This window comes from Calcarisporiella thermophila (genome assembly GCF_041956535.1).
Source record: "Calcarisporiella thermophila strain CBS 279.70 unplaced genomic scaffold VTP21scaffold_10, whole genome shotgun sequence".
Taxonomy (NCBI): Eukaryota; Fungi; Calcarisporiellomycota; class Calcarisporiellomycetes; order Calcarisporiellales; family Calcarisporiellaceae; genus Calcarisporiella; species Calcarisporiella thermophila.
This window is the reverse complement of record NW_027192200.1, coordinates 154,608-181,165: the sequence shown is the minus strand read 5'-3', so window position 1 is coordinate 181,165 and position 26,558 is coordinate 154,608. Positions and strand designations below refer to the sequence as shown.

General features: G+C 43.7%; 15 protein-coding genes across 15 annotated transcripts; 8 read left to right on the top strand and 7 right to left on the bottom strand.

Annotated features, from left to right (window-relative positions):
• Positions 1-309: 309 nt before the first annotated feature.
• Positions 310-1,946, top strand: VTP21DRAFT_793 (uncharacterized protein; the record flags this gene model as incomplete). Its single annotated transcript, XM_069398725.1, has 4 exons — positions 310-316; positions 401-468; positions 532-655; positions 721-1,946. 4 exons carry the CDS (start codon positions 310-312, stop codon positions 1,944-1,946), a joined length of 1,425 nt encoding a protein of 474 aa, XP_069251683.1.
• A 786-nt stretch (positions 1,947-2,732) lies between these two features.
• Positions 2,733-3,695, bottom strand: VTP21DRAFT_792 (uncharacterized protein; the record flags this gene model as incomplete). The annotated part of the gene is made up of 4 exons (XM_069398714.1): positions 2,733-2,933; positions 3,011-3,245; positions 3,332-3,595; positions 3,667-3,695. The coding sequence occupies 4 exons, from the start codon at positions 3,693-3,695 to the stop codon at positions 2,733-2,735; spliced, it is 729 nt and encodes a 242-aa protein (XP_069251682.1).
• Positions 3,696-4,985: 1,290 nt separating this feature from the next.
• Positions 4,986-6,325, bottom strand: VTP21DRAFT_791 (uncharacterized protein; the record flags this gene model as incomplete). The annotated part of the gene is made up of 6 exons (XM_069398703.1): positions 4,986-5,256; positions 5,338-5,430; positions 5,502-5,903; positions 5,976-6,076; positions 6,151-6,207; positions 6,281-6,325. 6 exons carry the CDS (start codon positions 6,323-6,325, stop codon positions 4,986-4,988), a joined length of 969 nt encoding a protein of 322 aa, XP_069251681.1.
• A 924-nt stretch (positions 6,326-7,249) lies between these two features.
• On the top strand, positions 7,250-8,267 carry VTP21DRAFT_790 (uncharacterized protein; the record flags this gene model as incomplete). The annotated part of the gene is made up of 5 exons (XM_069398692.1): positions 7,250-7,287; positions 7,349-7,492; positions 7,682-7,718; positions 7,791-7,944; positions 8,167-8,267. 5 exons carry the CDS (start codon positions 7,250-7,252, stop codon positions 8,265-8,267), a joined length of 474 nt encoding a protein of 157 aa, XP_069251680.1.
• Positions 8,268-8,402: 135 nt separating this feature from the next.
• On the bottom strand, positions 8,403-9,573 carry VTP21DRAFT_789 (uncharacterized protein; the record flags this gene model as incomplete). Its single annotated transcript, XM_069398680.1, has 2 exons — positions 8,403-8,824; positions 8,895-9,573. 2 exons carry the CDS (start codon positions 9,571-9,573, stop codon positions 8,403-8,405), a joined length of 1,101 nt encoding a protein of 366 aa, XP_069251679.1.
• A 376-nt stretch (positions 9,574-9,949) lies between these two features.
• VTP21DRAFT_788 (uncharacterized protein) lies at positions 9,950-10,429 on the top strand (the record flags this gene model as incomplete). The annotated part of the gene is made up of 3 exons (XM_069398669.1): positions 9,950-10,020; positions 10,092-10,184; positions 10,258-10,429. The coding sequence occupies 3 exons, from the start codon at positions 9,950-9,952 to the stop codon at positions 10,427-10,429; spliced, it is 336 nt and encodes a 111-aa protein (XP_069251678.1).
• Positions 10,430-10,610: 181 nt separating this feature from the next.
• VTP21DRAFT_787 (uncharacterized protein) lies at positions 10,611-11,021 on the bottom strand (the record flags this gene model as incomplete). Its single annotated transcript, XM_069398658.1, has 3 exons — positions 10,611-10,660; positions 10,744-10,830; positions 10,928-11,021. 3 exons carry the CDS (start codon positions 11,019-11,021, stop codon positions 10,611-10,613), a joined length of 231 nt encoding a protein of 76 aa, XP_069251677.1.
• A 368-nt stretch (positions 11,022-11,389) lies between these two features.
• Positions 11,390-12,685, top strand: VTP21DRAFT_786 (uncharacterized protein; the record flags this gene model as incomplete). Its single annotated transcript, XM_069398647.1, has 4 exons — positions 11,390-11,401; positions 11,467-11,997; positions 12,062-12,312; positions 12,373-12,685. The coding sequence occupies 4 exons, from the start codon at positions 11,390-11,392 to the stop codon at positions 12,683-12,685; spliced, it is 1,107 nt and encodes a 368-aa protein (XP_069251676.1).
• Positions 12,686-13,086: 401 nt separating this feature from the next.
• VTP21DRAFT_785 (uncharacterized protein) lies at positions 13,087-14,122 on the bottom strand (the record flags this gene model as incomplete). The annotated part of the gene is made up of 6 exons (XM_069398636.1): positions 13,087-13,148; positions 13,232-13,395; positions 13,458-13,569; positions 13,627-13,786; positions 13,862-13,920; positions 14,056-14,122. 6 exons carry the CDS (start codon positions 14,120-14,122, stop codon positions 13,087-13,089), a joined length of 624 nt encoding a protein of 207 aa, XP_069251675.1.
• Positions 14,123-14,266: 144 nt separating this feature from the next.
• Positions 14,267-14,553, top strand: VTP21DRAFT_784 (uncharacterized protein; the record flags this gene model as incomplete). Its single annotated transcript, XM_069398625.1, has 2 exons — positions 14,267-14,423; positions 14,483-14,553. The coding sequence occupies 2 exons, from the start codon at positions 14,267-14,269 to the stop codon at positions 14,551-14,553; spliced, it is 228 nt and encodes a 75-aa protein (XP_069251674.1).
• A 225-nt stretch (positions 14,554-14,778) lies between these two features.
• Positions 14,779-16,507, top strand: VTP21DRAFT_783 (uncharacterized protein; the record flags this gene model as incomplete). The annotated part of the gene is made up of 3 exons (XM_069398614.1): positions 14,779-14,910; positions 14,975-15,859; positions 15,932-16,507. The coding sequence occupies 3 exons, from the start codon at positions 14,779-14,781 to the stop codon at positions 16,505-16,507; spliced, it is 1,593 nt and encodes a 530-aa protein (XP_069251673.1).
• A 632-nt stretch (positions 16,508-17,139) lies between these two features.
• VTP21DRAFT_782 (uncharacterized protein) lies at positions 17,140-20,582 on the top strand (the record flags this gene model as incomplete). Its single annotated transcript, XM_069398603.1, has 7 exons — positions 17,140-17,333; positions 17,403-17,547; positions 17,615-18,571; positions 18,646-18,802; positions 18,869-18,929; positions 19,011-19,441; positions 19,510-20,582. 7 exons carry the CDS (start codon positions 17,140-17,142, stop codon positions 20,580-20,582), a joined length of 3,018 nt encoding a protein of 1,005 aa, XP_069251672.1.
• A 220-nt stretch (positions 20,583-20,802) lies between these two features.
• On the bottom strand, positions 20,803-23,404 carry VTP21DRAFT_781 (uncharacterized protein; the record flags this gene model as incomplete). The annotated part of the gene is made up of 15 exons (XM_069398592.1): positions 20,803-20,845; positions 20,952-21,371; positions 21,443-21,715; positions 21,781-21,899; positions 21,970-22,026; positions 22,090-22,218; positions 22,279-22,347; positions 22,404-22,471; positions 22,536-22,639; positions 22,711-22,716; positions 22,793-22,802; positions 22,876-22,894; positions 22,961-23,045; positions 23,126-23,204; positions 23,332-23,404. The coding sequence occupies 15 exons, from the start codon at positions 23,402-23,404 to the stop codon at positions 20,803-20,805; spliced, it is 1,554 nt and encodes a 517-aa protein (XP_069251671.1).
• A 794-nt stretch (positions 23,405-24,198) lies between these two features.
• VTP21DRAFT_780 (uncharacterized protein) lies at positions 24,199-26,075 on the bottom strand (the record flags this gene model as incomplete). Its single annotated transcript, XM_069398581.1, has 2 exons — positions 24,199-25,722; positions 25,794-26,075. 2 exons carry the CDS (start codon positions 26,073-26,075, stop codon positions 24,199-24,201), a joined length of 1,806 nt encoding a protein of 601 aa, XP_069251670.1.
• Positions 26,076-26,234: 159 nt separating this feature from the next.
• On the top strand, positions 26,235-26,522 carry VTP21DRAFT_779 (uncharacterized protein; the record flags this gene model as incomplete). Its single annotated transcript, XM_069398569.1, has 2 exons — positions 26,235-26,237; positions 26,316-26,522. The coding sequence occupies 2 exons, from the start codon at positions 26,235-26,237 to the stop codon at positions 26,520-26,522; spliced, it is 210 nt and encodes a 69-aa protein (XP_069251669.1).
• Between the last annotated feature and the right edge of the window lie 36 nt (positions 26,523-26,558).

Sequence of the window (26,558 nt, the reverse complement as noted above, 5' to 3'; positions counted from 1 at the left end):
GATTAATTAGTATTTCATCAATTTGTTACGTCAGCATCGCAGTTTTTTTTTTCTGAGCGTGGTACGCATCTATTGGGTAGGCAACAAAACGCGACTATAATTTTTTTTTTATTCTAGAGATCACCCTTAAACTTTTAACTACGATTAGCGGGTTATTTCTGAACATTCCTTTTTATCACCAACCCTTTATTTTCATATTATACGAGAATTTTGAGAGGAGAGTCAAGTATTCTTCTTCGCAGAATATTTCTATTCAGATTTGTCGACGATTTTCCTCTCTTTTCGAAAATAATTGTAAATTGAGTCGACATGGGGTGTAAGTTCATCTCTCATGATACTAGTAGTACTGTTAAAAAAGGCGAACGCATAGTAACTTGGTGGTGATGTTATTTGATAATAGTCCGGTTCTTAAATCTCATCCGGCCTTTTATGTTCATTTTGCCGGAAATTGCATCGCCCGATCGTAAGGTAGCTTTAAGAAATTTGTGTCTTCTTGTCATTTTAAACATATTTATGCGCTTTTGTTTATAGGTGCCTTTCCGGCAAAAGGTGCTCTGGACCCTCGTCACACTGCTTATCTTTTTAGTATGTTCTCAAATTCCCATCTATGGAATCATGTCTTCGGACTCATCCGACCCCCTCTACTGGATGCGCGGTAATTATCAATATTCTTGCACCGAATATAACCCGGATAATTTTATACCTACAACTATGAAACAGTAATTCTTGCCTCGAATCGTGGAACTTTGATGGAACTCGGTATTACACCCGTAGTCACATCTGGGATGATTATGCAGTTGTTGGCCGGCGCAAATATTATCGAGGTTGACTATAGCTTGAAGGAAGATCGCTCGCTCTTCAATGGCGCCCAAAAACTTTTCGCCATGATTATTGCGTTCGGACAGGCCACTGTCTCGGTCATGACTGGCATGTACGGGAGCCCTTCTGAAATCGGAGCGGGTATCTGTCTGCTTTTGATCCTGCAACTTGTGGTCGGAGGTTTACTTGTGATGCTCTTGGACGAGCTGTTGCAAAAGGGATATGGATTGGGATCTGGAATTTCACTTTTCATTGCAACCAACATTTGCGAAGTCATTGTTTGGAAGGCCTTCTCCCCATCGACGTACAATACTGGCCGTGGTCCCGAGTTTGAGGGTGCCGTCATCAACATGTTCCACGCATTGCTGACGCGTCGCGACAAAGTCCGTGCTCTGCGTGATGTATTCTACCGCCAGAGTCTTCCCAACATCATGAATTTGCTTGCCACGGTGGCCATTTTTGCCGTCGTCATTTATCTGCAAGGCTTCCGCGTCGAACTGCCAGTGAAATCCAACCGGTATCGTGGCCAGCGTGGTACCTACCCCGTCAAGCTTTTCTACACGTCCAATATGCCCATTATGCTTCAATCCGCCTTGACCTCCAACGTGTTCCTGATTTCTCAGATGCTTTACAACCGCTTCCCCGACAACCTCTTCGTTCGGATGCTTGGTGTGTGGGAGCCACTTGAGGGCTCGGCACAGCTGTTTGCCACCAAGGGAGTGGTCTATTATATGTCGCCTCCGCACAACATAACTGCTGCGCTACTTGATCCGATTCATACTATCGGATACGTCGCGTTTATGCTGACGGCATGCGCTATGTTCTCGAAGATGTGGATCGAAGTATCGGGTGCCTCTGCTCGCGATGTGGCCAGACAGCTAAAGGATCAGCAGATGGTGATTGCAGGTTATCGTGACACATCCATGTACAAGGAGCTGAAGCGTGTTATTCCTGTTGCCGCTGCCTTCGGTGGTGCTTGCATTGGTGCGCTGTCTGTGACGGCTGATCTTCTGGGTGCCATTGGCTCCGGTACCGGTATTCTTCTTGCTGTAACAAGTATTTATCAATACTGGGAGTTATTCGCGAAAGAGATGGGTGAATCTGGGCTGGATGCTTTTGTCCTCTAATGTACGAGCAGCGTGTTCCTTTTTTTCCCCTTTCTTTCTCTCCACCTTTGTGACTAAAAAGAGGCGGTTGTAATGAAAACGAAAAACTGTTCTGTTTAGATACAATATGATATTGTTTGCTTTCTCCTCTCTTATATTTTTTTACTTTTGGGGGTTTTTCTTTTTTTTTATTTCTCTTGGATTATTTTATCTGTTTTATTTTCATTTTTATAAAAATATTCTAGTATGAAAAATAAACTCTTTCAAAAATTAGAGCTCTCCTGCCAGAGTTGACTGGGCCGACAAGCTGAATGAAACGCGAACATTGGTTCGCGAAGGCTCTCGGTCTACGGGAGCTCTTTTCACCAAGACAACCTCCAATCACCCCAGTGAGCACTGAGAGTAGAGAGACTTGAGCATCTTCACACATCGTCCGAATAACAACTGGTAATGTCCAAGAGAACATGGGTCAAGCAAAGCGAACATGACATAAATAGGTTTGCACCGCTACTATTTAATATTTAGGATGGGTCTGTTGATAGGGCAAGCTGATTTCAGAGTTAATCAAGGGCGATCTTACCGGTATCGGCATTTCGGACAGCATGCATCGGAAGAAACAATGGGTGCGTTGCCGTGTTATGTATTACACCCAACCCTCAACTAGCTCTGTGAAATGAGGCGATTTTTTTATAAGTTGTAGGTAAAGCGGAAGAGATGGACATTGGAATCAGATATATTAATGTGCATTTCGACATTTAATAAAGTTCAAGTCATAATACACAATAGAACTCCTGTTACTTTCCAGTTTCAAAAGTTCAACCCATATACGACCGTGATAAGTGCTATCATGATCGAGCTGAGGCCCCATCGGACAAAGCTGTTATTTTTTTCGACTGGTAGGCGAAATATTTTATCAAACTCCTCCGGGTCATTTTTTCTTGGGAACGCATGGTCTGGTATTTCAGAAACCCCAAGGAACTTGCACAAAGGCTCCCACCCTTCTTTTACCTACATACAAAGATTGGCATCCATTAATTGAGATTTTATCCCATTGAAAATCGGATTTTTCCAGCCAGCAGGTTTACGTTGAATACGAGGAGCCTGTCTGCAGGTACCGTGCGCTTGACCTCTTCGCAGTGTCTTTCGTAGATCTTCGCCAGCTGTGCTTTATCATTGAGATGACCCTTGAATATGTACTTGTCGAGTTTTTTGGTGTAATTCCATCGCTCGAAGCCCACGGCCAGCGGAAATACGAGCCGATCGAGGAGGGAAGTGGTTTTTGGACGCAGGGAGGCTATGGTTTTCGAGATGCTTTCACACCTAAATCATACAAGCCAACGCCAAAGAAGAAAAAAAACCATCTTCAGATGGTTAGAATACAGAAAATATGGCCAAAGACTCCCCACCAATCCTCGCTACTATCCCGCACGGTCAATATCAATTTCGCGTCCGGGTACTTTGACATCAGTTGCTTATAGAAAGACACGGTAGGCCAACTGACGGTGGAGGAGAAACCGTTGAACACCCTGTCCCAGTCGACATCTTTCCCGTCGAAAGCATCGCTGAATATGCGAAAGTGCTCGGGAGTAGCATATGGGGCATGATAGCAAGGGCCAAACCCAAGCTCATTGAGGGCTATCATAAGGGAATACGTGCCCGTTCTTCCGAACCTTTGGAGGCAATTCAGTCTTTGTTGGTTCTATCATGATTTGAATATTTTGGCATTGGACACTCTAGTTACCCTGCACCGATGACTTGTAATGGAGCCATATTGAAACCCGTGTTTATGCAAAATTATAAAAGGAAGCAGTCCTCTTTCCTATATTTATATATTCAAGAGGGTGAATGTTTAATCTAGGGAGACATAAAGAGAGGGTCAGGTGCAATTTAATCGATGCACATTTATACGTGGATGACCTTAAAATAGAATAAGAGATAGTCGGCTGATAGCTTATCACGGGGGCCAGTTACGGCTTGGAGGGAGCAGGAGGCGTTAGCCATTTGAATGATCTCTAGTAGAGATGAGTGCTCCGAATCTATTGCAGTGCCCATTGGCAAGAGCGAAGAAACAAGGGATCGCTGAATCCTTTTATCGAGTACTATCATACATGATGCTTCCAACTTGATTGTTCCATTTCATGCAAAATCGGAGTAGTGGCAAACCTAATGTAGTCTTGAATTGAGAACGTTAGATTCGAATAAGGTGTTTAAGCAGCATTGCATTGCTCCAGCAATATAGTATCATGCATAAGGCTATTTCAAAATCTATTTAAAAAACATGTAGGAAGCTTGGGTTTTAATCAAACAACGTTATTCCCTTGTGTTGACCCTTAGGGTTCGAAGGTCTATTCGACCGCAACCGATATCCTTCATGAACTGCATAAATTCATGGTTAATCAATTAAAGAATTGGAGGAAACCAACCCACTGAATGTATTATGAGTTAAAAATGAGTAGAACCTTTTCCTCATTTTCCTACACAAGCGATTTAAGTACTTGATAAAGCACAAACTTAACCATTGTTTGTAATGAGAATACTTCGGCAGATAGCTGCGCAATACTTGGAATTATACACCCATTTTTATTCCCACGCAAAACAGTATGTCACCAATTCGAGTTAAACTATAAAATAGCACTTATTTCTATTACATGGAAATACCATTTTGAGGTTTAGAAATAAGGGCAGAACACAATTGGACTCCTTTAGACATCGACAGATTTAAGCCTGTATTGCTTTGAATCAAGCACCAAGGGTTTTGCAGAGGATGGCGCTTTCTTGACTTCTCACAAGGCCTTGCACCCAGTGCTTGTAGAATCGAAGAGGCTTTAATCATACTAAACAATTGCATTAAGGGAATAATAAATAACAGGTCTAACTCTCAGGAACAATACAAAAAATAGCAACTAAAAAGTATACAAGTAATAAATAGATAGATTAGGGAGAAGGGATGCCTCGTAATTTTTGGGAACTTGCATCGGAAAATGGCTTTAACTTCGATGTTGATAGTGGGTCCTCAGCTCCATATCATCGCCGGAATCGTAGTCTTGCCGATACCCAATATCACGGGAGAGCTCTACTCTTGAGATGGACGGCTCCCCCCCCCTTGTCGCTTCGGTATTTGGATCCGACCAGCGTCGACCCTTGCGTTTGTTGATGGCCGCTGGCTCCGGTGGTGGACTTTTTGCGCATGGGAACGAACCACGTCGAGTAGAAATAGGCGACGAAGTGGACGAATCCTCGGAGCGAGACCATGAGCACTTGCAGATACTGCAACTCGTAGATGAACTCTCCAGTAGTGAGATTGTATAATCGGCTGGCGGTAGGGAATATCCTACATGGAGTGGAGGCGAGGGGAAGAGGGATGTGTGTGTTAGGGATAATTTGCTGGATATGGTTAGTGTTAAGGCATTACCAGATAATGATATACGAGAGAAGGTAGATGGACGTGTTCTTCACGAAGACGGTTGTGAAGCGCATGAGCGCAGAGTTGTTCACCTTGGCGCGCCTACATGGGTGTCGAACCGTCGTTACGCCATTTTCCGGGTTAAAATTAATAAAGCGGATTAAATTACTTACATGATCTCACGTGTTGTTTTGAACAAATAAACGGCGCTCACTACGTATGCGACTGCATCCATGACGAAAATGATCCACATAGGCGCATAGAATATATACATCCGCCAGACCGCATATTGGTTTTTGATCCAGCACCACATCTGAGCATTTCCGATCATATGTCCCTTCCCCGGCTCGTTCACCACGAGCATGGGCAGGGTAATGAGAAAGGGGATGAAGAAGCAGACGACGATCCAAATCTTCTCAAAGGCCATGACTCGGGTGGCTGGAAGTTGGAAGACGATAACCAGGATCATGTTCACCGCCATGGCCATTGTCCAGAAAAAGGCACATATATCCATCCACTGCATTATGAAGCCTTGGGCTTGGCACGCGGCAGAATCAGGAGCCGCTATTGCCCACCTAGAGCAATAATAACAATATATTTAGCTATTATTGTGTGAAGTTAGCGGAGGCGAGGAGTGAATAGCCCACCTTCCGGAAAGGGTAGCAGAGCAAGCGATTAGATCAGAAATGGCAAGCCATAGAATCAGCCGAGTAGTGGCATTGCGAAACCGAGGAAAAAAGAGAAATGTCTAATGCCGATTAGAACATATACTTATTGTAAGTCTCGCGAGGGCCGCTTGGCTCCTTGTCTAGGACTACTTACCAAGATAACCGTCAGCGTCCCAGCAATGCTGATAATCGAGCCTACTGTGGCCGTGACCTAATGGTTTGTCATTGATAAAATTTTAGAACCCTGGCCGACCTTGCCTGCGGTCATATCAATCCACACTTACAAGGAATGAGTTGATCTGCTCGGGCGAAAAGCTTTTAATGCCCATGTTGGCAACGAGAGGACACGGGAAGCGTTCTCAGTAACAAACTAGCCTAAACTTAAAGAGAACGGGGGTAGTATGGCACAGTTCCTCGGCAGAGTCTCTGTCTTTTAGCGAAAGAAGAGAGTTGCTGGAGAGCAGTAGAGTGTAAAGAAAGAGGAGCCGAGAAAAAAAAAAGGAAAGAATAAAATAGGTAAACAAGCTCGGTGTCAAGGATTTTGAGTCAATGCCGACGGGTGTGCCGTGATTCTAGAGCGTATAAAACTTCTCTCCCGAAAACTGATAATTTGCCTCAATGGGAAGCAAATATTTATCATTCTAGTTCCACCAAGCTTTTTGGCCTCACAGACTAGGGGCGATAGTATTAAACGATATTTCGGATTCGCTTTGGTAATACATACAAGTGGGGAGGGCGGGGATGGAAAGAGGGTGTGGTCCAACCCTATGGGGAAGGGGGGGCCTCCTTATCCAAGAGTCGAGTAGCACAGCGCATTTTTCTCTGCTGAATCCCTAGGACTTCGAGGGGTCACTTGGCCAGTGCGCTCAAATGAGCTTACGGGGAGTTACCCACACCCTTCTCCTTCTTAAGAAATTAAAAAATGAGGTGAAACGTAGAAAGATTGGGGGAGAGTGAGCGAGAATAAGCCTTGGCTTTAACTTTCTCTCAGGTTGGGCTACAACCCCGCCCGTGACGCTGGCCCTCCTTGCCTCTCGATCTGTTCGTTCTCTGTTATATATCACTCCTCACATTTTCTCGTAATACGCGGCTGTTTGGCCCAGGACTTTTGCTTTTGAGACTTGGGCAATAGACGCCTCCCCAACCCCGGGCTGAGGCCTAAGCCCTGTTTGATAGCCCTTGAGTGAATTAAGGAGATTTTCGAAACCGCTGCTCTTCTCATTCTCAGTAGACCAGTGCCTCCTTCCAATACCATGCCGTTTGTTCCTCAAACTTTCTCTTTTGAATTTAGGTAATTTGTGCACGCTATAAGCCATTCACACCGATCTGATTCAATTATGGTTCGCTTGTAGATACCACCTTAATGCTCACATAATTTGTCCCAATAGAACTCCTGATGCCAATGGCCGCCACATCACTCCATTCGCCAATATTATTGGTGATCTTTTCTCCTGTGGCCACGCTATCCCACCAAACCGCCGCTGTTGCCTCGACCTGTAGGGTTTATCATCAAATGCAGAACGCATCGCACTACGCGTCCACTCATATTCGATGGGTGCCTACCTACTCCTAGCTTATTTAGATTTGCGATGGTTTCCAAATATCTGGAGGATCGGATGCTGAGATGGGTCATATCTAACTAAGACCCAGCGTTCAGAGGCTTCATTGCTATTGCATCTCTACAGTTCTCCGCAACAGCCCTACAGCTCTTCCGAGGCGAAGGTACCATCGGACTTTGTATTTTTTCGAATTCCAGTGTGAATCCGGAATGCGATGACAACTTTTCTCTTCTAGAAATGCTGCCAGCTTATAATTATCACATGGGTAAAGCCCGCCATTATGTCTGACGCTGGTACTTTCTCGCGGAAAATACTGCTTCCAATTAACCTTGGAGCGTTAAACCTTATCTCTAATTCGAAAGGGTGCTGGGCGTTCGATGCATACCTGGGTTATTGGAGGTTCGAAGAGGGCCCAAACAACAGAGGAGTGTTTCTATAATTAACGGCCAATGATGGCTTCGACTCCGAAATTCGATGGTGAGAACCTTTTCCTTTACCAGTGGTTGTGCGTGTGTCTGATATCACTCTGGACAACCTTCTCTTGAGCGAGGAATAACGATAAGCTTTCATGGGGAAGCCCATCGGTATTCCTGGGGTGATTCTGAACTTAGGAAATCGGCGGTTTATTACTGTATCGCTGCATCCATATTTTAATCCTATTTTCCCATCACAGAGGAAAAAAAAACAAACAAAACAAAAGAGTGGGGGTTGAAATACTGATGATTTTCAATTAATAAACACTTTTAAGAAATCCAATTATATGAGCACGAAACCATTTTTCCACCAAGTGATAGGAGTCACAGGAAATGATGGAAATGAACACCAAACGCCGTGGGGCGCCTCTTCTCTATTCAGTCGTAGGCTTGAAACGATACACCGGCGTATCTTTCGGGAAATTAACACCCAGTTCGAGAAGTTTGGAGAAAGCCTTCGAGAAGTCTTCGAAGAAGCGGTTCTGATCCTTAGCATAGATTTCAACCCATTTACGGAATTCCTTGTCCTGCTTGAGCGCCATATCAGTGGGAAGCATCATAAGGCTCTTGGTCTTCTTGTCTTCGAATTGTTTGGGGCCCTTCCACTTCTTCTCAACCCATTCATCCTCGAGAAGGCGAACAAACAATTCGTTTGTGAACATAGTGGGCGAGAAGGTCCAGGGTCCTTCGAATCCGGAACGATCCGAGTGGCAACGGCCTAGCGCGTGAGCGCCCACAAGGGCCACAATTTCCTGGTCATTGAAGCCCATGCGATAGAATATGTCGCGGATGTGATCTGGAATTAGAGCCAATCAGCCATTAGACAGAGGCATCTACTAGAGCCCGCGAAGCGTCGATATACATACCAGCTCCCTTAGCTCCATCGGGAAGACGGCCATCGGGAGCACAATCTTGCCCGCTCATCTTATCGCTACGGCCGGGCCTCCAAGGAATAATTGGGCCCCCCATCTCTTGAATGGCAACTACACCTCCAAGCGTCCAAAGATCAGCGTAAGATATCTGCGGGAACTTGCTCTTAATTTTTTTGTCAAGCAGTTCACGGGCAACCTCGAGCCCCTTGTTGGCCCCATGGCCGCTCTCAGGGCTGAATCGCATGGTAGCTCCGTCCGAGCCGCCGGAGTTATCATGCTTGCTGTACGTACCAGCCGCGTGCCAAGCGAGACGCACCAGAACGGGGCCATAGGAGCCATCGTCGTATTCATCATTCTCCAAAATGTCAGCGATGGCTTTGTAAACCGCATTGTAGTCGACCTTTTTGGAATCTTCTCCAGAACGCGGACCCTGACTGGGCTTGAAGTTGTCCTTTGCACCGCTGGGAGTTGTCACGCCCTGCTGCTGCGAATAGAAGTAGTAGCCTGCACCAGCACCAATAAGACCGGCCGTAACCCAGAGGCCAGTGTTAGACTTCTTCTCAGGCGGAGTGGTGGAGTAAGCGCGTACGGCGGGACGTGTCGCATTGAAAAGCGGGGCACGGGTCTGGGCCATGCGGATGGAGGCGACGCGAAGTACACGAAGAGAGGCCATTTTTATGGTAATGAAATTAGATGGAAGAGAGTGGGGAGTGTGGCTAAGATTGAAAAGGTTAGCGACAGAGAGAGATTAGATGGATGCTATATAGACAAATAGTTCGGGTCTTACTAATCACCTATACGCAAAATAACAAGTAATAAGATATATTTGGTGAGGACACGAAAAAAAAATCAAGAAAAAAAAATGGGAAAAAAGGATGGATGAGAAATCAATCTCTTCCAAATCAAAGTGGGTTTTCGGAGTTTGAAGTGGCTGTGCCTCCTTTGTTCTCATGATTACGCTCGAAAAATGAGTTAATTTACCCCGGCGTAGAATTTTCAAGATATTTTTTTCACACCAAGGCAAAGCGCTAACATCGTTGCTTGACAGTATGACCCGTAGCCACGACACAAACAAGTATTCAAACATGCCTCAAGAGAAACAAGAGAGGCACTATCAACGGTGAGTCCGATGCACCTTGTTGCCTGTGTATTTGTCCCTGCTGATCTTGCCCCCTTCCACAAACTCAACAGCTCTGGATTATTCGACATTCGTGGCAACCCCAAGAAAGCTGGAGCTGGCCATGGGAATTGGGGCGTTACGGGGGATGAGGTGAATGAGCTTGAGTGAGTTTAGTTCACTTTGATTCCAAATTTTCTTTTGAATCCCAGCTCAGGTACTAAATTCTCCCCATTTCAGCCAGCAGAACCTGAACAGTAACGAGAATCAGGCCGAGTTGACCAGCGGCAAAATCCAGGTGATGCACGAGCAGGATTTCCTGGTGGCGCGCCGCGCATCGGAGGAGAAGCGTCCCCAGCTGCCTCAAAAAGAGGAAAATGCGGACAACCAGGAGGCCTCCTTGAAGATATAGATATTTTCGTTTGTTCGTGCTTGACTTTTTGTGAATGCTGTACTTTTCTGTGTAGGTAGCCTTCAGTGAGAAAATGGACTCTTCGTGCTGTTTGAAATTGGATATTGTATATGTACATTCGTTGATGAGGGGAGATACGTCCAGAAAATATTTGCAATAAATCTAGTTTATTCATTTACAATTATGCGTCATCCTCATAACCTGCAGGGGGGTTGCGCGGTCTCCTAGGCACTGTTGAAATAAACATCAGCAATGTGATTCGAAATAGATGAACTTAAGAATGGGTAAAAGTGAAGCAGTAAAATTGTACGTACAAGGATAAGTTGTAGGAATGGGCTCGGGAGGTACATAGCCAAAATACTTCTTGCGCACAGGAGGAATAACCACAACACCCACAGGACCTAGTGGCAGAGCGATGCCGGTCGTTGACAATCGGAGCATCCGAGATTAGATAGATCAAAATTAGAAATCGAGCAATCTAAAACACTGAATACATACCAATCGCGCCAATGACAAGCGACCAGAATATTACTGGCTTCTCGTGCGCCATAGCACGCATATAGCGTAGAGGGTTTCTCAGGAACGTTGTCATTTATAATGGATTTTAAATACGGAGGCTAGACTCCTAAGTTCGAGGAGAAATGAACGCAAGGGGGGGGGGTTGATTGTTTATGTGATGTCACGAGTATCAGAAATTTCTGAAGACCGAACTGATCATATATGGTGATACTGATTTTTTATTTTAATTCGCGTCTCCTTTTTTTCATTTTCAACAGTAGTTTCCCCTTCATTAATCGTTTGAGATATCATGTGAGTATATGCTAAATACTAGAATCCAAAGTGAAAAACCGTCATTAATCCAAGACCATTTCGCACTCTCTTATCTCTACGTCTAGCTCTATCTTTTTAACCTTCGTTTTCTAGCACCCCCTTCATTTGCAATAAAAAAGCATATCGGAAATGATGGCCCATGTGAGTAACAAGAAATGCCTCATCTTTATGCCCTAATGTTCAATTTCCTTCTGGATTACCCATAGAGGCTCGGTGGTCGTAGGAAGAATGTGAAGAAGGGTTTCCAGTTTACTATCATGGTGGTCGGGACTCATGGTTTGGGCAGGACCACCTTTGTTAATACTCTCGTTGGGTCTGAAGTTTTGGCACACAAGGAATCGGATAGTCCCGATTCGGCTCACCTCGAGGAAGGGATACGCATCAAGCCGGTGACTGTTGAGCTCGATGAAGACGGTGTGCGCATCTCGCTAACCATTGTTGACACGCCCGGATTCGGCGACAACATTGACAATGAATTCTGCTTCCAAGAAATCATGGGCTATTTGGAGCGCCAGTACGACGATATTTTGGCCGAAGAAACTCGCATTAAGCGAAACCCAAGATTCAGGGACAATCGTGTGCACGCTCTGCTATATTTCATTACACCAACAGGACACGGATTGCGTGAAATTGATATTGAGCTCATGAGGCGACTGAGCCCCCGTGTCAACGTCATTCCCGTTATCGGAAAAGCCGACACGTTTACCCCCGGGGAGTTGAAGGAGTTCAAGAAAAAGGTAAGACGAGTTGATCGCACCCCTTTGAAATCCAAGCGACTACACCTATACATTCACTGTCTAGGTGATGGAGGATATTGAGTACTACAACATTCCCATCTATAATTTCCCCTACGACCCGGAGGAGGACGACGAGGAAACGGTTGACGAAAATAGCGAATTGCGTAGCCTTCTGCCATTTGCGATCGTTGGAGGCGAAGAAGAGGTAGTCATCAATGGGCGTCGCATGCGGGGGCGACAGTATCCCTGGGGGATAGTCGAAGTGAACAATCCTAAGCACTCGGATTTTGCTCGGCTTCGCACGGCCCTGCTAAAGTAACTCCTCTTTTCGCCCGGGTGTTGCCTAGTCATCTCTAACTCAGATTTCCCTGATAGCACTCATCTCGAAGACCTCAAGGAAATTACGCATGATTTCCTATATGAGAACTATCGCACTGAAAAACTCTCGCGCAGCGGCACAAAGGTGAAAGATGACGATGGGGTCATGAACCCTGAAGACATGTCGAAGCAGACGGTGATGATTAAAGAGGAGCAGCTACGTAAGGAGGAAGAGAAAATTCGCGAGATCGAAATGCGCGTGCAGAAGGAGATCATGGAGAAGCGCAGGGAACTACTCGCGAAGGAAGAGGCCCTTAGAACGCTGGAACAACGGCTCGTTGCGGCAAAGTTCCCGCAAACGGTAGAATAAACATTAAAGCCACAGAGATAAAATAAGTACCAAACGGTTTTCTATATTCTCTTTGTTTTTCATATTATCTCCCTTCGACTCTTCACTTTTGCACCTCTGATCCATTCTTTAAGGTCTATCTAAACTTAATATAATAGTACTTCATACTTTTTAATTTTTTTCTTTCTTTTTCCCTTTGAGAAAATTTTTAGTTTAAAGGAAATAAAAAGGTTTATTTTTAGCTGTTTTTGAAAAAAAGGGAGAGATGCAGTAGAAAGGCGGAGTGGTAAGTTCTATGTATAAATCCATACATAAGAAGCGTGAAAAAAAAAGAAAAATTTTGGGGGAGGGGTTTTATTATTGGAAATTCTCCAGAAAATAAACTGTAGTAAAAGCTTAAACCATTATAAAGTAACCAAATATTAACAAGCGCACTGAGACTCGGTAGTATTTCCTGTACTGCTTGTCAAGTCAACTTTCGTCACTAAAAGCACAGTGAATACGTCAATATCGGCATTCATGTACAAAGAAGCAACAGCATAAAAAGCCGAAAAGTAGAAAGCTTACTCTGATCTCGGCTGGTATCATTCATTGAATTTTCCATCCCGGGGAGGGCCTGGGCTATTTTTCGGAAGAGCGCCTTAACATTGTGCCCTGCTTTGGCGCTGGTTTCGATAAACATGACGTTGTATTCCTTGGCTTTTTTCTCGCCTTCCTCCGTTGACACTTGTCTACAAGCGGACACTCCCTTCAGTGAATGAGCCCCCTCAAGAGCGAAATAAAGATACCTCACCTTTTGTCATTCAAGTCTGTCTTATTTCCAACCAAAACTATGATCACATCATTACCGCGCTCAGCACGGACATCATCGATCCATTTAGCTGTATTCATGAAGGAGTTACGGTCTAAAGGAGAGATAGTTAAAAAACCTGGCTACTATGGATGGGGATAATAAAAATTACTCGTGATGTCGAAAACTACGACGGCCACAGAAGAATCTCGAATATAACTCGGAATTAAACTGCGAAAGCGCTCTTGTCCAGCTGTATCCCAAAGCTGCAGGCGAACCGTTCGATCCTCAAGATACATCGTCTTGGATAAGAAATCAATTCCGATCGTTGCCTACGCCAATTCATCCAAAAAGTTTAGAAATACACGACTCGAGCATAGTTGGTTAGAGCTTCAAGAGAAGCAAACCTGATAGGTGTTGTCGAAGGTATCATACATAAATCGAGTTATGAGCGATGTCTTTCCGACTGGATTTTATTAAAAGATGGTTAATAATGTCCTCTTTAAGTAAATGGATCCACAAACTTCTCCTCGGGCCCAAGCAAACATGGATATCCTGCTCACTCTCTATAGGAGACCCTTTTCCTAGCGGGGGAACTTACCGCTCTGTTCACCCAAGAATACGAGTTTATATTTGCGCAACGGGTTGCTGAATTCTGGGCTGGCCATGGCTGGGATGATGACACGGGGTCCGCTCTAGTCTCGTTTGGCTCCGATTGACACTCGTTGGTTTATGAGATGGAACGAATAGTGCTATTGAACGGGGTCTTTTAACTAACAAGCTCTCCTTCCCCTTCTTTACGTCCCTTCAAGATGGAGACTAAGCGACTGAATGATGCCGAAAGGAGTCAGGCACAGTGGAGTCGGGAATTGAACATTGGCAAGCTGCCCTCGACAAAACATGAGGCACAGCATCGGCATCTAGCAGAGGGTTTCAGGGTGCATGTGTCTTACCTGATCTGTGCGCCAGGTAAGAGAACGTCCGCCTATTGATCCAAATGGCATACAGAACGAAACTGGTTTAAGAAGCTCATAGCACTTGGACCTATCACGATGCCGATTGCCTGAAGAATTTCTTCGACTCATATTGGCCAAATTAAAACGACCGATCATTGTTCGAAAAGGGGTGCTGCAACCCCCGAGGCCTTATGAAGAATCGAGGGTTAACTTGCCAGAGAAGTCAATATTGTTGGCTAAAAAAGCACTTTCAGCAACAAAGCATTATTCGCTTGCTTACTAACCCTCAACGCTCTTCCCCGCACTTTCCCACTACCTGAGATTTGTTTGTTTGTTTGTCATTCATTCTGCTGCAATTATCGGCTCTTATGACCCTGACACCACGGAATATTTTTGCTCGAGGAATGGATTGGAAGGGGAGCACGGGCAAAATGTTTAGAGGCCTCAGAACGTTTCTATCTTATGTCGGACCCGGCTATGTTATAGCAGTTGGATATCTGGTAAGTCATCGACATCACCCTATCGATCGAAATCTTTTAATTGATGTTTCTGTTCACTTGTAAGGATCCAGGAAACTGGGCTACTGACTTGGCAGGAGGATCCGAGTTTGGCTATAAACTCTTATTTGTTATACTGCTCGCCAACATCGTGGCCGTAATGTTACAATCCATCACAGTACGGATGGGCGTTGTTACGGAGCGTGATTTGGCACAAAATTGTCGTCATTACTTCCCCAAATGGGTCAACTGGGGCCTTTACGTGCTTGCTGAAGGTGCTATCATTGCTACTGATTTAGCCGAGGTAATCGGTTCAGCTATCGCGCTCAATCTGCTAACAGGGTTGTCTTTACCCATTGGCGTTGCTATCACGGGTGTGGATGTTCTTATCATACTGCTTTTTTATCGTGAGGGCACAATGCGCGCCGCTAGGATCCTAGAAGTGACCGTGATGGTGCTAGTCTCGACGGTTGCCATCTGTTTCATCATCCAGCTTGTTTATGCAAAACCAAATGGGGCCGATGTCATGGCCGGCTATCTACCCTCGAAAGACCTGGTGACCAACCCTTCGATGCTATATGTTGCTATCGGGATCATCGGAGCAACGGTGATGCCACACAACCTCTATCTGCATTCCCATCTTGTGCAAATCCGTGCTCATAAAAACCGAGTTCAGGCTGAGGCGACTGATCCCTCGCACCTCCATGGGCATTCGAACTCAAACACTCTTACCAGGGTTATCCGCAGTACAATCAAAATGTCTGTCATCGATACTGTCCTCGCCCTCACCGTAGCTCTCTTCGTCAACTCTGCCATCTTAATCGTTGCAGGCGCCGCATTTTTCTATGGTGGGAAACCACCTGAGAGCGTTGCATCACTCTTTGATGCCCACGCTCTTCTATCTTCTACTTTGGGCAAGGCAGCAGGATTCTGTTTTGCTTTCGCTCTGTTGGTAAGGATCCCATCTTTGAGCATAGTTTTCGCCGACCTTCTCATTTTCTCACCAAAATTGCACTTCTATTAGATTGCAGGTCAATCCAGTACACTGACAGCTACCCTTGCTGGTCAAGTGGTGATGTCTGGCTTTATCGGAATGACCGTCAGGCCTTGGCTACGGAGAATAGTCACCCGCGCCTTGGCGATCATTCCCGCTATGATTGTGGCAATTGCGCGAGGCTCGGATGGTTTGAATGATCTGCTTGTTGCCAGTCAGGTTGCCCTTAGCATTCAATTGCCTTTTGCCATGGTGCCACTCGTCGCTCTCTGTGCGATGCCTCGCGTTATGACTGTGCGGGTCAATAGGCACAACGCCATAACGATCGTCGAGGGTGCAGAAGATGCAATTGGAGAGAAAGTCGTGGAGGAGAAAGAGGCTCACGTCGATGACTTGGGTAACGCGAAATGTTGTGAAAGCACCGTTGAGTCGACGGTGATAGATCCATCGGAAGAGGATGGGAATTACAAGCAAGCCAAAACCAGCGATCTTATCAATTTCGCCAATCCTTTATGGCTTACTGTGTTGGGAGGGATAGCAAGTGTGATTATTATCGGTCTAAATGTATTTATGGTTGTACAGGCTATAAAGGGCGACGGTGCTTAAGTCATCTTGTCCGATGCTAGTTTTATTTCTTTTCACATGTTCATTGTATTTTTTTCATTCAACCGCAAGTATTCTTATTTTCTCTCCTATTTATATTTAACGCATAGACATTATGGTAAGTCTGATATTTGTACACGGGAAATAAAGGTATGAGAACACTGAATTCGAGAATGAGTGTGTCTTACTATGCCTAGGCATAAATATAGTGATAAGCATATATTTATATGAGAAATACTGACCCGATGATTGACTTTTATAAAGCAGCACATTTAACAAAAATGTTTGAAATCAATATACAAATGAAAATGCTTACTATTGGACTTTTCGATTTAATGGGGAAAGGGTTAGCTCTACAGCGTGATAAAGTACAACCCTGCTCCTACAGCGGCAAAGGGTTTTCAAGTCCTAATGCGTGACATTAGGGATGCTATGTCAAATCAGTTGATAAATCGGGGAATTTTCTCGAAATACGATTGTGAACGCAAAGGTGATATCACTGATTACTTTGGCGTACGTTTTAAGTTCTACTGAGAAAAGGGCTTTTTTCCATATAGTACGATCGTTTTTTCAGCTTCAAATTGTCGCCTTGATCTGGGAATAACTCCTTTAATATATCAGCTCGTCCTTGTGAGATGGACGATATTACTAACCTTCTTCCACGCCAGACAGGTAATGATAACAGCACCCCTTCGCATTCCCCCGGTGATGCTGTGCCCGGATCGCCCACGTATAATGCGCATAGGCAAGGCCCCATTTACACGCAGCTAGCAATCTCCTCCGTCGTAGGTCTCTCCAGTTTTCTCATTTTCTGTTTTTTACGCACAAAGTAACAATGGTTATTATGTATGTTTATTCGATGTATTTAACTTAACCCTTTTCTTTTTCACTATTATAGATGGCCATCCATGTTTGCACCTCGACTGAACATGCGCAATCATGCGCCCAAACCGCTGCCTTCCACCTTCTTTGGATGGGTCTGGCCACTCATTAAAATTTCGGAGTCTACAGTATTAGAAAAGGTCGGATTGGATGCGGTGGTGGTAAGGCTATTAAAACTACACGCCATTCTTGCCTCGTATCTTATGCGCTTATTTCTATAATGCATAGCTGCTCTCCTTCTATAAGATGGCCTTCTATCTCTTCGCCATGTGCTGCTTTTTCGGTGTTTTTGTACTTATTCCATTAACTATCGTCGGATCTGGTAAATCCGCCATCGATGAAATGTCAATCACCAACATCCCCGATGGATCTCCTTATCTCGTCGCCTATTTGTTTTTCACCTATATATTCTCGTTCACAACGTTCTACTTGATTTTACGAAATTACAAGCATGTTATCAAACTGCGACGTAAACATTTAATTCGCCATGCTAAGACAATTCCTGCGCGAACCGTGATGGTGACTGGGATACCACTAGTGCTTCGATCCGATCGTGCACTCGCCGAGTACTTTGAGGGTCTAGGTGCTGGCAACGTCGAAAGTGCTCATGTGTGCCGCAAAGTCAATACTTTGAAGAAGCATGTGGAGAAGCGCGCCAAATACTTGCGAGCGCTGGAATGGGCTTACACTAAGATGCTAGGGAATCCTTGTGAACTACCGGATTACAATCCTGAGTCGATCCTTTTATACGAGCGATTGGCTGCAGAACACTCGACACCAATACAGGATGGTTTGATGGTCAGCCAATTGGTCGAGAAAGGCGATCGCCCAACCATCCGCGACGGGCTTTGGCATATATTTGGCAATAAGGTCGATGCGATTAACTATTATCGCGAAAAATTTCTAAAGTATGATCAGCTAGTCGAGGGCGGCCGTCAGGAAGACAACTATGAGACTACTTCTGTAGGCTTTGTCACGTTTGAAAAAATGTCAAGTGCAATGATTGTGGCCCAGACGCTCAACAACCCAAAGCCGTTCACGTGTCGCACAAGCCTTGCCCCCGAACCCCGAGATATCTACTGGCCCAACGTCAATATTCAAGGGCGCGAAATCTTGTTGAGGTGGATCTTAGTTTGGGTCGTTGTTATACTGATAGTGTTGTTCTACACTCTACCATTGTCTGCGGTAAATACCATTTTATTTCAATTGAAAAAATTTGGACGTATGGTGGACAACCTTAGCTAACCTTGTTCATTTAGATCGCGACGCTTACTAGCCCCGACACTCTGGATAAATATATTCCAGGGTTCAAAAAATTGGCAGAATTGAATTTTATCCTCCAAAGTATAATTATGGGTTTTATCCCAACCATCGGTGTTGTTATCTTCTTCGCGATATTGCCGTTGATGTTTGATGGTAAGTTGGCATTTATCCCTCCATAACTAGCAAAAACTCCGCCTGAATGCGTATAACTGTTACTAGGGTTAAGTGTGATCCAAGGAATCCGTTCTAGGAGCAAAATTGAAGAATCGACATTTAGCAAGTAAGTCCGAAAGTCAATTGGAACTTACTGAAAATCAGGTCATCCTTATCTGAACTAACGTCATTTCTATGATCAACCTAGACTTTTCATCTTCTACATATTCAATTTGTTCCTGGTCTTCACCATTTCTTCCCTCTCTTGGAAAGCGCTTCAGGATATCCTCAAGGATACCACCCAAATCCCGCAAATTTTGGCAAAAAAGCTTCCGTTGGTGTCGGTTTTCTTTATCAACTATACGATCTTGCAGGGTATTGCACTCTACCCTCTGCAGCTACTCCAAGTTGGGCTCATGATTCTGAGTGGCTTTACACGCCTATTCCTGTGTTCAACCCCTCGTGATTATGCTGAGTCATATACACCACCGCTTGTGAACTATGGGTGGATCTACCCGCAATCACTCTTCATTTTCATTATCGTACTGACCTATTCAACCATCTCACCCCTCATTTTGCTCTTTGGAATGGTATACTTTGGGATCGGCTTCATCGTACACAAGTACCAACTACTCTATTGTAAGCATAGTACCATCTTAACTTGGAGAGTGCTTTATATTAACGTTTTTTTTTCGACTCTTTTCAAGTGTTCTTTCACCCCTACGAATCGGGAGGCACAATCTGGCCAAGACTTTTCAATCGTATCATCGTTGGCCTGGTGATTTTCCAGCTAACGATGCTTGGGCTATTCCTTCTCAAGCGAAGCTTCGCGCTCAGTGGCGCGCTCATCCCGGTCATCTTTCTGACCTTCATATACCAATATTATGTGATCAAGGGGTTTCGAGTCAATATGTACTTTTTGCCGCTGGAGTTGGTTCGGACCTATGAAGATTTGTCGGTGGAGGAGTATAACGAGACGCTACCATCCATGTCGATTGGAGGAAGCCTTGACAAGAAAATGAGTGAAGTCATTAAATCGATCAAGGGGAAGATGCTGAAGTCTAGCAGCATTGTGTCCAGCCCTGGGAGTTACCGCGCTCGAAAAAAGAAAGTTGCGAAGAAAAGGCGCCACATATTGGATGAGGATGAGTACGAGGCTACTCCTTTGCGCAAGACGAATTTCAGCCAACCATGCATGAGTCTGAATTACGGCGTCCTAAATACTGGGATGAGACGGTATGCGGAGCCTGCGCTTACCGGCATACTTCCAACACTATGGCTTCCCGAAAAAGCTACCAAGGATGAATATTCGCCGATTTCTGGGTCGGTGAATGCCGGAAGTTCTCTCGTTGGTGGACCTCGAATGGCGAAATTGGTGGTACCGCTTAGGATTGAAGGCGAGGGTGAGGTGGACGGCAGCATGAATGGGATAAGGGATGAGCAGACGGGAAATGCTCTCGACAGGGGCCACCCAGATCAGGTAGAGGTAATAACTACAAATTGTGGGGTGGATGCCGAGGAAGAAGAGGGTGAAGAGGTGATAGTTGAGGAGTTAGAGGAAGACTACAGTGATGAAGAAGATGAAGAAAGGCAGCAGCGCGATCAGTCGGAGGGGTCTTTCTTGGGAAGTGGCTCATGGGACAGAGAGCGAAGCCTGTCACGAAAAACAAGTGGTAGCACACCATCCACTTCATATCAATCACAGCGCACCTATTTCCATCACCCAGATCGTCGAAGATCGAGGCACCTGGGTTCGAGCAGATCCAATACGAATCCTTAGTTTGCTGATTTCAAGTGTTTAAACTTTTCACTCTTCATATACACATTCCCAACCCCCGAACACTTTTACAACCCATTCATGTATATTTATAATTATGTTTATTATTCTGCGTAATTAAACGGTTCAAACACTTCTAAAAGTCCAATTAAAGTCTAATGTCTGGAAAAATCACAGTTTCTCAGGATTGTTAAGAGGTAAAAAAGAAACGGGGCATTAAATATTATTTCGTGGCGAGGATGGGCTTTTCAATGTCCGGATGCAGCCTACAGAATTACCCATACTGGTTAGCTAATGCTTTTAAAATGTTGTTTAATAATGAGATTGAAGTATACTTCAGTCCCATTATTAATTTGTAAACAGCTGCCTTACCACTCAGTTTCATAAGCCGTTTTGTATTGATTTACCCTTTTCTTTGCCTTTAAAAACCATAACATTATTACCACCGCGCTTATGCTTCCCGCTATTATGAGCAGAGACACTGTGTCGTATTGCTCTTCCCATCTTCTTCTCTCCATTAACCGCTCTGTCATTACTTTAGCTCCGGCTCGTATTCCCATGAATTGGTTAATAAGGTCAAGCATTTCATCTGGCTTATCATACGGAACCATATGCGATGCATCATACACGATAGCATAGGTCAAATTCCTCGAGGTTTGGATAGTGCCAGCCTTCTTGCCATTTATGTACCATGGGCTGGGTTGCGAATCCATCCCTACACCACCATTCCACGTAAGATTGGCTATCATATAGTCTGTGCCATAGTGATTGCAGATAAGATCTTGGTCTCCGCTACAATATATTTCAGCCATTAAGCCATCAAACTAAAAAAATCAAAAGGCCTTGTTTCTATAGGTATTTACCTATAGATCATCACTGGAATATGCTTCAAGATGTTCGAGAGGAGTGTCACTGAAGGAGACGACCCATCATCTTTCAAGTTCTTGCTTACAAGTTTCGCACACTCGACCCATCCTGCGGTCTTTCCGGTCGCATGGACTGCCTCAAGAACATCCGGCCGCTGCAAATATTTTGTAATGTTAGCCAATTCAAATGGCCAGTTCATGCCGCAACTTGGATATGTGTCCCTTCCGCGGATATCGTATTCATTTATGCACGTCTTTTGATTTCCTTCCCTTAAACGAATGGAATTGGTTGTAAGAGGATGAAAATAAAAACCAAAGGATATAAAATAGCCTACTCAATGATCGAATAATTTAAGATTTTGTGGAGAATTTCCTCGCACGAATCTGTATGGATCTTTATGCCTTCCTTTTGCTGTTTTTCCATGCAAGCATCTAGGATTTTTTTCACCTCGTTCTTAAATAACAATGGCAATCATCCAGAGTTAGAGAAATAGATGTGTTAGTCAAATGCGGAGCTATAAAACCTTAGCTTCTCCTTTCAAAAGCCCTTTATCGACGCTGAACGTGTAATAAGCTTGATACTATATAGTACGAGGATAAGTTGTAACTCTCAACTCCTCCGAGAACATATATTATAAACCAACCTGATGCCAAGGATCCATCCAGGGATTTCCTATAGCAATCGCTTGAAGATTGTATTTATTGCGCTTCAGAATTTCCGTGGTGAAATAAGGGATATAAATTCCAGCATAACTCTCCCCTGTGATATAAAGCTGGATCAAGTGGGAGCAGTTAATATGAGCCGAACTCAAAGTTAATCTGATGTATATTACCTCGCTTTTTTTATATTTCGGGAACATATCAAAGAACTTGTCAAGGAAGACCATAAATTTGTCTACGACCTATTGGAAATATATTGTTGATATTTGGGCGAAAATCCAGGTCCAAACTTATTCACCTCATCAATGCTCTTTGCATAGTGGTTTGTATCAGCGTAACTTAGACCTGTACCGGGAGGTTGATCGACTAGGAAAAAGTGTTCTCGTCAGAAAATCTACCACCCCTAAACTGTAGATAATGTTAATGTTACCAAAAAGGACTGTGGCATATTTATTCCAGGCGCCGCTGTTTATTGCAAGTGTAAGATCGGGCTTAATACGAAAAGGACCATTTTCTAAAAATACTCCGTCCTCACTGTATTGAAAAGATGTTTTTAGAGAATAAGAAAACTGCCATTAAGCGGTGATAGTTCAATAATCATTTACCTTGAGCTATTTGAATGAATAAAGAATAAAGAAAACAGTTAGCACTAGGTTAGAATATCAAGATAGTATTAAGCAAACACACCAGCCGGGGCCTAATAAAAATACAATAGAGAAGGATATAGATTTTAACTGTACACTCCAAAAATTATCTCCTTATTTTCCTACCTCCGTTTAGCCATATAACCTAGAGAAAGCAAGTGGCATCGTTAGATAAATTTGCATAGTTTATCACCGTTTGAATGAGACTCACTAGCTTGTCTTTTTCCGTTTTGATGAGTCTTTCAAAGAGCCAGAAAAAAATATTTGAATTTGTTTTTGAATTTATCTCTACATGACTTCATGAGATGCAGGTATAAAAATTGGTTATTAGCTTTAGAACAAGTTTAACATCAAAATCATGGAATATAATAAGTACCCTGCATACTGTGTCAGTTTAGTATGTTGTGGTAGTCCAGGTAGATTGCGCACCAAATAGTCGCTGCTCGCTTCACCTCCTATTTATTTACAAAGTTATCATTTTATAAAATGGAGTTAATTATCCTGAGTTTATAAGGACGAATGGAACCATTCGGTGGAAATGAAAAGGGTGCTTTTAGGTAACCGATGTTAAAGAACAATTACCTATGACTCTGCCCGCGGATAGCAAGAGCGTGGCGATCCACCATGCACATAAATACAGCATGTTAGATCTCATTTCTTTTCAGAGTTCGCACTAACTGGAAAACCTGATTAATAACGATGATCAACATTTCAAATTAATATGCATTTGGAATGGTATTGAGGTTAGGTTATAAATTTTACGATTTCTTCGAGCGGATATTCTCCGAACCGATTTGGCTAGTTATTAAATCGATGATGATCACTACCAACGAGCCATTTTCAAAGAATCTTATTCTAAAATTCATTATTATGAAATATTGCATCTCTCAAGTACTGCACATAGGAGAGCTAACGACAATACGTAGGTAATGAAAATTAATGTATCCAGTCTACCATGAGATATAAAATACAGGATAAATATTCGGCTTTGGAGAAAGCTGTGCTGAGGTTAAGTAGAAAATTTTATTAATTTGTAGGCTAATTAAGTTATCTCAGCACATTTCCAGTAGTAATTTAATAATAAGATCGATTGGGGTTTTAAAAAAGGCCGAGTTCTCATTGTAAAGAGCGTGATAATTTCGCTTTTCCGCTTTAAAGTCTGGAAAAAATTATGAGGCGATTAAGTTTCACGCTTATAGTAATTACAGCGTGCTGCATGATTTGTAGACATGTTTGCACATATTGATTCGGCTAATAGTACTTTTGGATGCGGTTATGATATTTCTGTTTCTCTTGAGATAGAGGCAAGTCGTGTCTCTTCAGAATGATAACACTAGGAAAATAGCATGCCAATCCTATACAATGCATTTTATTTATGGTTGCCCATTTTTTTTTGAATATGATTACATGTTGGAGTCAAGATGAAAAATAAAATATACGAAAGAGTAGCTATTCACTTGGCGGCTCATTTACTTTTATAGCAATCGCTTCGAGTTCTGTGAGTACGACGACCCATCCTTCAGCAACCATCTGCACTCCAAGGACATCACACACACCATACGTGAGGTCGATAATACTTTGAGGCAGCCATTGCGGCCGTTGATCTTCCTTGCGTCCCCAGTAGATATATGCATTATGGGTGCCTTCAATGATCATTGCTAACTTTCCCTGAGTATCATGATGCATAAATCGTTTCTCACGCTTAGAGCTTTGTATAAAAGCAAGTGCATCAAAAGTGGCTGTGTGATGAATGTTGAACGGGAGAGGTTGCATTTCGAAAGAGGAGGAAGAAATGGAAGAGCTAGTAGACTGAGCAGGAGAAAATGTGTATATGAGGCCATCGACATCTGATCGCAAACATATCGAGGGAAGCCAGTCAGGGTAAGAATAATTGGTAAATGACGTGCACAACCAGTTATGATTCTGCGGCTTGATAGTAGCACTACATTTTCCGCTGTTATCGTACCAGGCAAATGTTATGTCTTCGCCCACACGTCCAGTATCCAGTTCGTCATCTATCTCTTCTCCTAATACGCTGTTTCCAAACCCAGATGTAAATTTCTCAAGAGATTCGCTTATTTCAACCACTTCACTGGGATCTAATTGCTCTAACACACCATCGTCATGTGCAAGTAGGTGCGGCCAGCGGTTACCGGTGTGGTGCTTCTGTAGATGAAGTGAGAGCTCATTCCGCTCATAAGTCCAAAGAGATCCATCAGGATTGATAAGATCATATAGCTGCGAATCAAATTCCAGCTGAGGAACATGAACACGGATGTGATTGCGCTCAATAACACATTGGATAGCTGAAGTTGGAGTGCCAGGAGGCAGGCGAATGGATACTGTTAGATCGGATGTTGTTTGGTTCCAAGAATAAATTATTGTTGATTCCGCACTCTTCTCTTGCTTCTGTTTCTCGTGGAAAAGGTCATGCAGTTTGAATTCACCCTCGGCACCAATCATATAACCTGATCCACTAGGAGCAATTGCTGCATATAGAGGGATATCTATTCCACGGAGCAAATGTAATTCTCGCAATTCCATTAAAGAGCCATCAGCCATAGTAGGGATCTCGACCAAAGCAACATTGAAATGGGGGCGGTGCACATCCAAGCTTGCGTAAGCTTTGGTCTTATTCAATTCCTGTTCATGTTCCTCTGCCTCTTCTTCTTTTGTCAAGTCCTCAGTGGCAACTATGTAGCATACAAGGCACAATATACGGTCATTCGCTCTTTTTGCATCCAGGAGCATACATGGACGAGGCATGCTAGATGTGTAAATACAGCTACCAAGCAAACTATCAGTAGCTGGTTCATCACTCGCAATCCGAACTAGGTGTATCGTTCCGCATCCATCGGAAACTAAGATTGTTTCGCGGTCCAGTGCTTTGATACAAGGATATTCGCGTTGTTCAGGTGGCAATTCGGGATCGCTTAGAGTAAAAATTTTATGAAACTTGAATAATTTACTCTCCTATAAAAAACAAAATAAGAGATACATCAATTTCGTATGGTTTAGATTAAAATAGGAGTATTGTTAATTACTTCGTTGAATTCCACACATATCACATTATTCGTACTATCCACATAATAGGATTTTCTTTCGAAAGCTCCATTTGACAAATGATTAAAGTGAACACGGCTATGAAGCTGACGGTATGAAAGTCTGGCAGCGGAAGAGAGGCGGGGAACTTGTAATGGCGTAGGAAGTGAATTTCGTATAACGAGGTTGTCCGGAAAAGGGCGTAATCGGTATCCGTCAAAATTAGGATTGAGAAGAGACCGATCTGGACGTAAAGGGATGGTTGGGATCGAGGCAGTGGGCATTATTGTGCATAAACTAAGAAAAAATAAATACACCGACTAGATTTCCGTAAATCTATATGATGGAAACACGAAGAATTTCAGAGGTCCTAGTAATGTCAATATTCATAAAAGGCGACCTAACTATATTCATAAAAATCCATAAAAAACCCTGGACCCATAATGGTAACCTAACCTAATGTGAAATTGCTTCGTATAAAAGATGCCCGTAAGTTGGCAAGAATTAGTTCCACATCCTCTCAGGCCTATTGGCTAAGATCAAGTGTAGTATCTGTTCTGAACAGCTTGATATCTGTTCCGCTGGGCACAGCCCAGCTCTATGATATCAAACTGATTTTTGGCCAGCGGGTTGCGAGGCTCTGGCTTGCCATCCTCGCGCCCACCGGTGTCCCTGGTATCGCACTACCTCCAGGTGACGCCAAGCACCCCAAAGGGGGGTTCATCAATTAAAAAAAAAGTGATAGAGTAGTTTGGGGGGAAACCATT